At 56.4% G+C, this 10277-nt stretch overlaps 1 protein-coding gene across 1 annotated transcript; it reads right to left on the reverse strand.

Moving 5' to 3' along the window:
• Window positions 1-240: 240 nt before the first annotated feature.
• On the reverse strand, window positions 241-10265 carry LOC116784294 (beta-soluble NSF attachment protein). The gene is made up of 11 exons (XM_032682757.1): window positions 10101-10265; window positions 7708-7787; window positions 7290-7406; window positions 5957-6003; window positions 5775-5852; window positions 5007-5062; window positions 4714-4798; window positions 4012-4116; window positions 3675-3743; window positions 3427-3477; window positions 241-2010 (listed from the first exon to the last, which is right to left on the reverse strand). The coding sequence occupies exons 1-11, from the start codon at window positions 10196-10198 to the stop codon at window positions 1906-1908; spliced, it is 891 nt and encodes a 296-aa protein (XP_032538648.1). The 5' UTR covers window positions 10199-10265; the 3' UTR covers window positions 241-1905.
• Between the last annotated feature and the right edge of the window lie 12 nt (window positions 10266-10277).

Below are 10277 nucleotides of genomic sequence, written 5' to 3' on the forward strand. Positions count from 1 at the left end.
CAGGGAAGCTGTGCCTGCCCCTGGATCCCTGGAAGTGTTGAAGGTCAGGTTGGACAGGGCTTGGAGCAACCTGGGATGGTGGAAAGGGGGTGGAACTGGATGGGCTTTAAGGTCCCTTCCAACCCAAACCATCCTGTGATTCCAAACAGGGATTGAAGGAAACACTGCACCTGCTCACCTCCATCATCCCACCAGGCTCCAGCCTCTTGCCTTTCCCAGAAAAACCACTTCTCCTTCTCCTTACATCCATGATTTTCACTTTATTCATGTACAGAGTCACACAAAACATGATATTCCTGCTAAGGCCATTTCATTAATAAGTTTTCCGAGTAGAGAGTGATGGAAGTGGGGGGGTTGGGGGGGGGGGAAATACAGCGGAGTGAGTGGCGGATTGTCACCTGGAAACCGTCACAGTTCACCATGGATACACCGGAGGACATGCTGAGCCTACTCACACACAACTAACAGGTGTAGGGGGTGTAGGAACAGACCCCTCTGCTCCACCCGTGTCCTACAGCCCCTGTGCTTAATACTGACAACGGGGAGAGGGAACAGGACAAGGCCTAAAAGAAAAACACTGGGAAAAAGTGGAGCCTCCCAGCCTGTGCTTTCCCCTAATCCCGGACACAACAAAGCCTTTGCTAAGGGTGGGAGCAAAGGCTCCCAAAAAACAGCCTGTGGGAAGGAAGGGAGCGGGAAGGGCAGGAACAATAATAATAATAATAATAACAATAATAACAATAATAATTTGGCATGGATCAGGGGTTTTTTTTGGTTTTCAGAAGCTCGTGGCACAGACCAAGTGCCACTTTCTAGAGTGACACCCACCGAGGTAAGCCCTGCTCTGTCCCAGTACCAAAATTCCAACCAAAGCAAAGTGCAAACAACACCCCCCCCCCCCCCAAAATTCTCCCTTTTTCCAGAGAAACGTGGGGCTGGGGCTGCCTGGACCCACCAAAGCAGCCCTTAATGAATGACTCCCTCACTCCTGGAACAGAAAACCGAGTGACAAATTGCACAGACTCCCATATATCCACGGAAAAAAAGAGGCAGCTCGATCCTCTCTCGCTCCCCACGTGGTTTGAAACGCACCTGTAAATTCCAGCAGGAATTTTTCAACGTGTCTCCACCTTTTCCAAGCAGCACCTGGCACCCACATTCCAACAAGGCTCCCGTGGGATGTCAGGTCTCAGCCAACACCTTTGAGGGGGGGGCCGGAACTAATGGATTTTTCCCAGCACACGCGGAGAGAAAGGTAGAAAAATAGATTATTAGTCATGTGGAAGTTATTCTGGGGACGGAGGGATGGGACACACCACGAAATAAAAGTGGGAAAATCCCTCTGAGGAAGAGCCTTACGCTGGATATTGAGATACAAACCAGCCCTGGACTGGGGCTCCGTGGGGGCCAACACCGATCCCGGCGCTCCTGTTCCCAAGCCTGGAATGCCTCCGGCACTAGGGCAGCGTGTTGGGGGGGGTGTGTGGGAGTTCCCAAATCCCAAAGCCTCTCACTAGCACCGGGGGGAAAAAAAATGCTTAAAGAACCCCAAATCCAAGTGTATCCAACGGGGGAAATGGGAACAACACAACGGGGTCGGAAGCGATTACTTTGTGCTGCGCTGGCCTGGACCAAAGATGTACATGCTGGAATCAGGAGAACAGCAGGAAAACCGGGAGCTGCAGGTGCAGGCGCCGGGTGGAGCAGCCCCAGAGCCGAGGAGGAAGCGGATCCCGCCTGGGAGCCGCCGGAGCCGCCCGGCCCGGCCTCACCACAACGAGCGGGAGCTAAAGGGACACGCGGGGAGCCGGGAGTTGGGAAGCGACGGGATAAAAGCGAGGAGTGGGGGGGGCGGGCCAGGTATCCCAGAATAGTCCTCGGCCGGGCGGGAAGAGCCCGCGGGCGTCACTTGAGGTCGCCGTCCCCTTCCCCCTGGATGGTTTTCTTGATGCGCAGCAGCATCGTGGTGAGCCACTGGTCCAGCCGCGAGATGGAGTCGAACTCCTTCACCTGGAGCGGAGGAAAACCGGGATCAGGCAGGGAGGGAGAAAAGGGAGAGAGGCTGGAACGGCGGGAGCGCGGAGTGAAACACTTCGGGCTTTCCGGGAAATAAGGAGGAGGGGAAAAGGGGAAAGAAAAGGGGGGGAAAAAGGAGGGGGAACAGGGGGAATAAGGCAGGGAAAATAAGGGGGGAAAAATAAAGGAGGAAAAATAAGGGGGGGAAAAAAGGGAAGGGGGGAAATAAGGGGAGGGAAAATAAAGGGGTGGGAAAAAAGAGGGAAAAACAGAGGGAAAAGGGGGGAAAGCAGGGGGAAATAAGGAGGGGGATAAAAGGGGGGGGAAAGGGAGGGAAGGGGAGGAAAAAGGGGGAAAGGGGAAAAAAGAGGGCAGAAAAAAAAGGGCTGGAGAAAGAAGGGAAATAAGGGGGGGGAAATAAATGGGGGAAAAGGGCGGGGAAAAAAGGGGAAAGGAGAATAAAGGGGGGGATGAGGGGGTGAAAAAGGTGGGAAAAAGGGGGAAGAAAGGGGAGAAAAAAGTGGGTGGGAAAAGGGGGAAAGGGAAAGAATGAGAATAAAGGGGGGGGAAAGAGTGGGGAAAAAAAGGGAGAAAAAAGAGGGAGGTAAAGGGAGGGAAGGGGGGAAAAGGGGAGGTATATAAGGAGGTGAAATAAAGGGGAGGAAAAGGGGGGGAAAGAAAGGGGAAAATATGAGGGTGAAAAAAAAAGATGGAAAAAGGGTGGAAAAAAAGGAGGGGAAAAAAAGAGTGGGGAAAAAGGGCAGGAAAAAAGGGGGGGAAAAGGGTGGGGAAAAATGATGGGAAAAGGGGGAGATTAAAGAGGGGGAAGAGACAGGAAAAAAAAAGAGGGGGGAAAATGGTGGAAAAACCAGGGAGGGAAGGGAGGGGAAAAAAGGGAGAAAGGGCAAGAAAAAAAGGGGAAAAGGGGGGGGAAAAAAGGGGTGAAATAAGGAGGGAAAATAAGGGGGTGAAATAAAGGGGGAGAGAAAGGAGGGAAGGGGAAAAAAGAGGAAGAAAATGGGGAAAAAAGAGGGGGGGAAAGGGGAAAAAAGAGGAAAGGGAGAAAAGGGGGAAAGGGGGAAAAAAATAGGAGAAGGAGGGAAAAAAAGGACAGGAGGGAAAAAAAGTGGGAAAAAAAGGGAAAAGGCACAGGGAAAAGTCTCTCCAAGCCACCCAGAGCATTTTAAGCCCCTGTCAAACACCAAAGGAGCTGGAGCAAACCCAGGTGGGATCTTTACTTAACTCTCCACGAAAAACTGGGAATTCTGAAGTAGGAGGCTGGGGCCTTGCTGGAGCAGCTCCGCTCCAAGCCCCTCTCCACAGCTTCCCTGGCCTGGAACAGGGCACACAGATCCCAAAAGAGAGAGGAGGAAGGAGCCACCATTCCCAAGGGAATCCATGCCCACTTACTGCCTCGGTGTAGGCCTCGCTGTTCTGCTCCTCGTGGGCTTCCAGCAGTTTCTAGGAAAACACCAGGAAAAATGAGGAAAGGCTCTGCCAGTGCATGTTCCCACTCTGGCACCTGATCCCACATGTCCCATGGAAAACACCCAGGTCAGGGCCAAACCCAGGGCACAGCGAGGCTGATGTCCTCTAAAATGTTGGGAAAAGTGAGAAAAACCATGGAAAAGTGCAAAAGAGCCCCCTGGTGTACTCACTTTCAATAGCTTGCATTCCCGGGAATCTGTGAATGCCGGGAACATTTCTTCGTATTTCTCCAGCGCGAGCTGGAAGAGAGAAGAGAACCCTTCACACACAATTCCTGGGGATTTTTCTTTTTCAGGATTTGCCTTCCCATCCTCAAACCCGGGGAAGTATCCACCAGAATTCCAACGGGAACACTGTGGTGTGTAAAGATTCCGCCCATGTGACAGCCACACAAATCCCTGAGGAGGAGGGGTCAGAGGTTTTGGGATGAGGGCTGTGAGCCCACTGAGCTCCTCCCAGCCAGCCCAGGGTCATGAGGGGGGGATCAGGAATTCTGGGATAACCGACCTTGGCATTCAGCTCGTCCACGATGAAGTGGCAGAGGGCGGCTTTGAAGAAATATTCCTTGGCGCTGTACTTGAGCAGGGGGTTATCCATCGTGTTTGTTCCCACCTGGACACAAAGAAAAAAACGTGGAAAAAGGGCTGGGAAAGGAAAACCTGGATCAAAAACAGGGCGGCCAATTAAAATTCCACCCAGAGCCACACGGCTGCGAATGAAAACACGTGGAAAAAATGCCAGTGGCTGTTGGGGATCAGGGAGGCTTTAACTCATCCCAAGGGAAGTCAGATCCCACCAGGCTTGGGGGGGGATTTATCCTGGCTGAGGAGGAAAGGAGAAAACAAGTCCTGCTGCAATATAAACCCTCTGGAAGCACAAAGGCAGCACTGTGGGTGTTCCCAGGTAAATATCCCACACAAAGGCAGAGCTGATAAATCTCGGGGGGAGGGGGGGAATTTTCTGCTGAATGGAGTCGTAGATACGATCCAAAGCAGAATTTTTACAGCCTTCTCCAAGCCTTTTGCTGGATACAACAGCAAAAACAGTGGATGTGACCCCTGGGGAGTTGCACTCGGATCTCAGAGGGCTTTCCCAACCTAAACAATTCCACGATTCCAGGCCTTGGCAACTTTGTGAGCCCAGCCCACTGAGTCCCTTTCCCTCGGGAAGAGGTTTTGTATCCCATGGGATGGAGCAGCTGTTCCTCACCTGCTCGTAGATCTCGATGGCCTTCTGGTACTGCTCCAGCTGCGCTGCGTAGGCTGCCACCTTCAGCAGACACTTGTTGGCTGAGCTGCAAATCCACATCCCAAAAATCATGCCCTGTGTCCCGGGAATACACCGGCCCATGCCCCACCCCCTCCATGCAGAGAAAACTGGGAGCCAACAGCTGGGATTTAGAGGAATCCCCTTTGTAACAGCCCCAGTTAAAACCACCTCGGTTCTAGGATGTCCGGGATGGATCCCTGCTCCAGCCCTTCCCGCTGACCCCAACCACTTGCCTGTTGGACTCCTCTCCTTTGTAATAATCCGCGGCCTGTTCGTAGTGAGCGATGGCCTGGGGACAGAAACACCGGGATCAATATTCCTGGATCAACCCTTCTGGGATCAGTCAGCCCTGAAATGGCAGGGCTGCACCTGGAGAGGCAGCACTGGCATTCATGGGGATAAATGGGATCCAGCAGAGCAGGAGCTGAGGAAGCAAATCATTCCCCAGAAAATAACACCTAAATCCCACTGACTTTTATCCTGCAAACTTCCAGCAGGAGATCCACAGCGGGATTCCTGCTCAGGGAGCTTGGGAATGGCAGTGAGGGAGTCAGTGCTCCACTGTGGGCTGGAAGTGACAGAAACAGCTCTAAAACTGCCCCACGACACTCCCAAAGCACTTTTCCGACGGGAAACGCCGTCTCAGTCACGTGGATTCCCACCGGAGCGTTCCGCCGGCGCCACTCGGCACAGGAGAGGCTTGGGATTGCTCCGTGCTGGGAAAACCACTGACTCCAAGTTGTGGTCAGACTGCACCTACGTGAGGAATCCCAGTGCCAGACACTGGGAATTACTGGTAAGGAAATCACACAGTCACGGAATGGTTTGGGTCAGAAGGGATTAAAGATGAGCCATGGGCAGAGACATCTCCTGCTATCCCAGGTCGCTCCCGGAGGACTGGACATCCCTGGACGCTTCCAGGGACGGGGAATCCACAGGTTTCTTGGGGGAGGCTGTGCCAGGGCCTGCCCACTCCTCGAGGCGGGGAGTCAGATCCTCACCTTCTCGATGTCGACCAGCTCGGCCTCGTAGATCTCGGCGATGGTGATGTGGTGCTTGGCGGCGATGGTGAAGCGACCCTAGGGAAGGGGAAGGGGAGGGAAAAGGCAGGGAAGGGAGGGAAGGGGCTGTGAGGCGGGATCTCCAGCGAGGCAGCCCCTCGGGGCGCCCGGGGTGCCCTTACCATGTCGGTGTAGATGTCGATGGCCGCGTTTAGGCAGTTGATGGCCTCTGCAGCGTGTGCGGAGAGACAACAGCGTCAGCCGGCCCCGCCCGCGCCCCCCAATCCCGGCCGGAGCATTCCCTGCGCTCCGGCCGCTCCAAGGAACACGCCTGCTCACCCGCCTGGAATGACACACCTCCATGTCTGCAACCCCAAACCCACGGCCCCGGCGACCCCACCCGCTCCGGAACCCGGAGAGAGAGACCCTCACCCACACCGGGGGGGAGGGATTGGGAAAACGGGGAGACATGGGGATGTAGGAAATGGGAAGGGGGGGCAGGAACTGGGGAATGGTGGATACAAGAGCTGGGAAGGGGAGGCAGGAGATGGGAAGGGAGTGGCAGGAGCTGGGAAAGGCGGGGGATACGGGAGATGGGAATGGGAGGTGGGAGATGGGGACAAGGGACAGAAAATGGGGAAAGTGGGATACAGGAGACAGAGGAGGGGCAGGAGATGGGAAAGGGAGGGATACAGAAGCTGGGAAGAGGTGATGCAGGAGCTGGGAAGAGGGGGGATAAAGGAGCTGGGAAAAGGGGGGATCCTGGAGCTGGGGAGGTCAGGAGCTAGAGGGGGTGGCAGGAGATGGGGAAGGGGGTGCAGGAGATGGAGAGGGGGATACAGGAGTTGGGGGGGGTCACAGGAATTGGAGGTCTGCAATTCCCAAGGGGAACACTCCAACGCTGGGGTGGGCCAGCTACAAATGACCTGGATTCGAAGCATCCATCCCTGGGGCTGCCATTTCCTTGGGAATTCGGGGGGTTTACTGCTATAAAAGGGTTTTACCCACCCTGAGTTTGTTCTGTTGGGCCCCCCAGCAGAGGAAAACAGGGATAATGCTGCTGGGGAGGTGGGGGGTTTGCTTCCACACCCTGAGCTAGGGAAAGGGGGATCGGAGCCCTTCCCAAAAAGCACAGCCCTGCTCTTTGCAACCAGGTTTAAGCAATCCCAGATCCTTTATTCTCATCCCATCAGAGGTCAGGAGCGGGGAAAGCCCCAGGCACAAGACAGGGATCCCACTGGGATCCAGCCCAGTGACCTGCCCGAAGCATTCCAAGAAGCCACTACTTCCCTCAAGACAAGCCAAACCAGGATGGAAACTGCCGAGGGGCAGCAGTTCCCAACAAACACAGCATCCCAAATCCCAGCAAAGCTCTGGCACAGCCAAGAGAAGATGCCAGGACCCGCCTGCATTATCCCAAAGCCTCTTCCAGAGAAGCAGGAGTGCTCCTCTGCTGCCACTGAGCGCTCAGCTGGGAACAATCCCGGATTCCGCTCCCGGATTCCGCTCCCTTACCTTGCGGATCCGCTTTTTTGTAGGCATTCCCGGCATCCACGAAGCTGGTGGCCGAGTCGTGCTTGCTCTGGAGCTGCATGTGGAGCTTGGCTGCCTGGCAGAAGGCGTTTCCTGCCGCTGGGAGAGAAGGGACAGGGATCCCGTGAACCCCTGGAATGAGCAGGATCACGCCTCTTCCAGGACCCGGTAGGGGGGTGGTTTGGGAATGTGGGCTTCCCAGCAGGATTACCAGCTTGAAATTCATTGAAGATCCTTCAGGATGCCCACCCTCCCGGTATTTAAATAGGAGGAATTGCAGGGGCATAGAGCCCATTCCGCATGGGAACAGCCTGGGATAACTCACAGGAAGGCGTTCGGGCCCCCGCGGCTCATCCCGGGATGAGGGACCCCCCCCCCCACACGCAGGGATTGGACTCACCACTCCAGTTTTTGGCGATCTTGAACATGTTGGCAGCCCTGGTGTACATCTCACAGGCCTCCTCCACACGGGTGTTGCCCCTGGAATTCAGTGGGAATATCCCTGAGGGACAGGGACAGGAAGGAACTCCGGCCCCGGAGTGGAAACTGGGATCGGGAGATTCGGCCCCTCTGGGCTCAATGAGGCCAATCCCCCCCCTCATGTTAAAATGTGCTGCTGGGAGGGGAATCCTGGATTTGGGGTCTCTCCCCAGATTCCAAGATGCTGGACAGAGGAGGTCGATGTTTCTGCTAAGGAAACACAGATTTTGTCCCGGAATCCCGGAGAAGAGGAGGCGCAGGGGGGACCTTCTGGCAACTCCCTGACAGGAGGGTGGAGCCAGGTGGGAGGCTCTGCTCCCAGGGAACAATCCCAGAATCCTTAAGGTCGGAAAATCCCCCTGAGAACACCAAGTCCCACACCCCAAAGCCCCCAAACCCCCGTCCCCAAATGCCAAATCCACCCGGCTCTTAAATCCCTTCACGCCCCAGCTCACAACGTGGATTATTTCCTTTTTTTCCATCCCTTGGGAATCCTGGCCTTCTTTTTTCCCCTCCCTCCCTCCCTCCCTCCCTCTGGCAGCCGACCACAGTTCGTTTCGAAGCACAGGCGGGATTTTTGGATCATTCCTTGCCCTTGAAAGCTGCCTCTGGAATGAGCCAAAGCCAAGGGAGGCAGTGCCAGGTAACGCTACACCGGCAAGGCCTCCAAAACCCAGCCTCTTTAATCCCCCAAAAAATAAAAATAAAGGAACAAAAACACTTATGCAAAGGGAATGGGGCAATTCCAGGAAGAGCTCAGATGCAGAGAAGGTGTTTGCCTGGACACTGGGAGGCCTGGACACGCCGTTTCCCGGGAAAAGATGCCAAGAGCCGAGTCACCCCCCGCCACCTTTCCCTCCTCTTTTAATTTTTTCCTGCGTCTATTTTTAGCCACGAAAATTAAAAATTCTCCCTCTCGAAATCTCTGCCGGTTCGCTCCAAGGATTTTCAGGAATTTGCCGCCCGGATTATGCCCCTGGAGCGGGCCCTGCCTGATTAATCTGCCGGGAGGCCGGGCCGGAATTTCTATTTAAAACTTGTGGTTTCAGGGGCTGCGGCAGCTGATTTTTCCAGGCCCACGGATAGAAACGGTCCAGGCTTTCACGGAGCATCGCTCCAGGAATGCTCTTCCCTTAAAATCCCAGATGGAGGTGGCCAAACCCACCACCCCGCTGCCAGGAATAGCGCCGGGAGCAGGGAAAAGGCGGCTCTGCCATTTTCTCCGGCCGCAGCAGCCGGAGCAGAGCCGGTGCCACCCGGGATTTTGGGAGAGCCCGGCCTCGCCAGGGTGAATCCCGGTGACGTGGTGGCCAGGAGATGATTCCCCCCCGGGATAAAGCCGGGATGAGCGAGGAGCCGGATGCGGGGATGAGGGTCAGGAGCTGCAGAGGTCGAGAGCGCTCAGCACATCCCTGTGTCCATGGGCAGGAGGGGCTGCTCCGGGGGGGATTGGAGCGGGATGGGGGAGCTGCTGGATCAGCCCTGCTCCAGAGACCCTCACCCACATCGGGGGGGAGAGATTGGGAAAACGGGAGAGATGGGGATGTAGGAAATGGGAGGGGGGGGGCCATCCCTCGGCGAGGGTGCAAGAGATGGGAAGGGGGGGCCAGGAAATGGGGAATGGTGGATACAGGAGCTGGGAAGGGGAGGCAGGAGATGGGAAGGGGGTGGCAGGAGCTGGGAAAGGCAGGGGATACAGGAGATGGGAATGGGAGGTGGGAGATGGGGACGAGGGACAGAAAATGGGGAAAGTGGGATACAGGAGAGAGAGGAGGGGCAGGAGATGGGAAAGGGAGGGATACAGACGGTGGGAAGAGGGGATACAGGAGCTGGGAAGAGGGGATACAGGAGCTGGGGAGGGGGGATACAAGAGCTGGGAAAAGGGGGGAATCCTGGAGCTGGGGAGGTCAGGAGCTAGAGGGGGCGCAGGAGATGGAGAGGGGGATACAGGAGTTGGGGGGGATCGCAGGAGTTGGGGGTCTGCAATAATCGGGAGAAGGACGAATGCAGGAATTGCGGGGTGGGGAGGGGGGGGAATACAGGAGCCAGGACAGGGGGGGAATGCAGGAGCCGGGAGAGAGGAGGATGCAGAGGCCGGGAGAGAGGAGGATGCAAAGGCCGGGAGAGAGGGGGATGCAAAGGCCGGGAGAAGGGGGGATGCAGGAGCCGGGAGAGGGGGGGATGCAGGAGCCGGGAGAGGGGGGGATGCAGAGGCCTGGAGAAGGGGGGGATGCAGGAGGCGGGAGAGAGGGGGATGCAGGAGGCGGGAGAGGGGGGGGGATGCAGGAGCCGGGGCTCCCCCGCCGCGCTCACCCGAAGAGCCCCCTGAGGAAGGAGTGCGAGCCCTTCACCCGCTTCTCGGCCTCGGCCATGAGCTGCACGGCCTCCCGCTCCTTCCCCGCGCTGTCCATCGCTCCCGATGCTCTTCCTCCTCCTCCTCCTCCTCCTCCGCGGCACCCGGAGCGCGGCGGGCGCGTGCGCGGGGCGGGG

Source organism: Chiroxiphia lanceolata, chromosome 3 (genome assembly GCF_009829145.1).
Source record: "Chiroxiphia lanceolata isolate bChiLan1 chromosome 3, bChiLan1.pri, whole genome shotgun sequence".
NCBI classification, from domain to species: domain Eukaryota; kingdom Metazoa; phylum Chordata; class Aves; order Passeriformes; family Pipridae; genus Chiroxiphia; species Chiroxiphia lanceolata.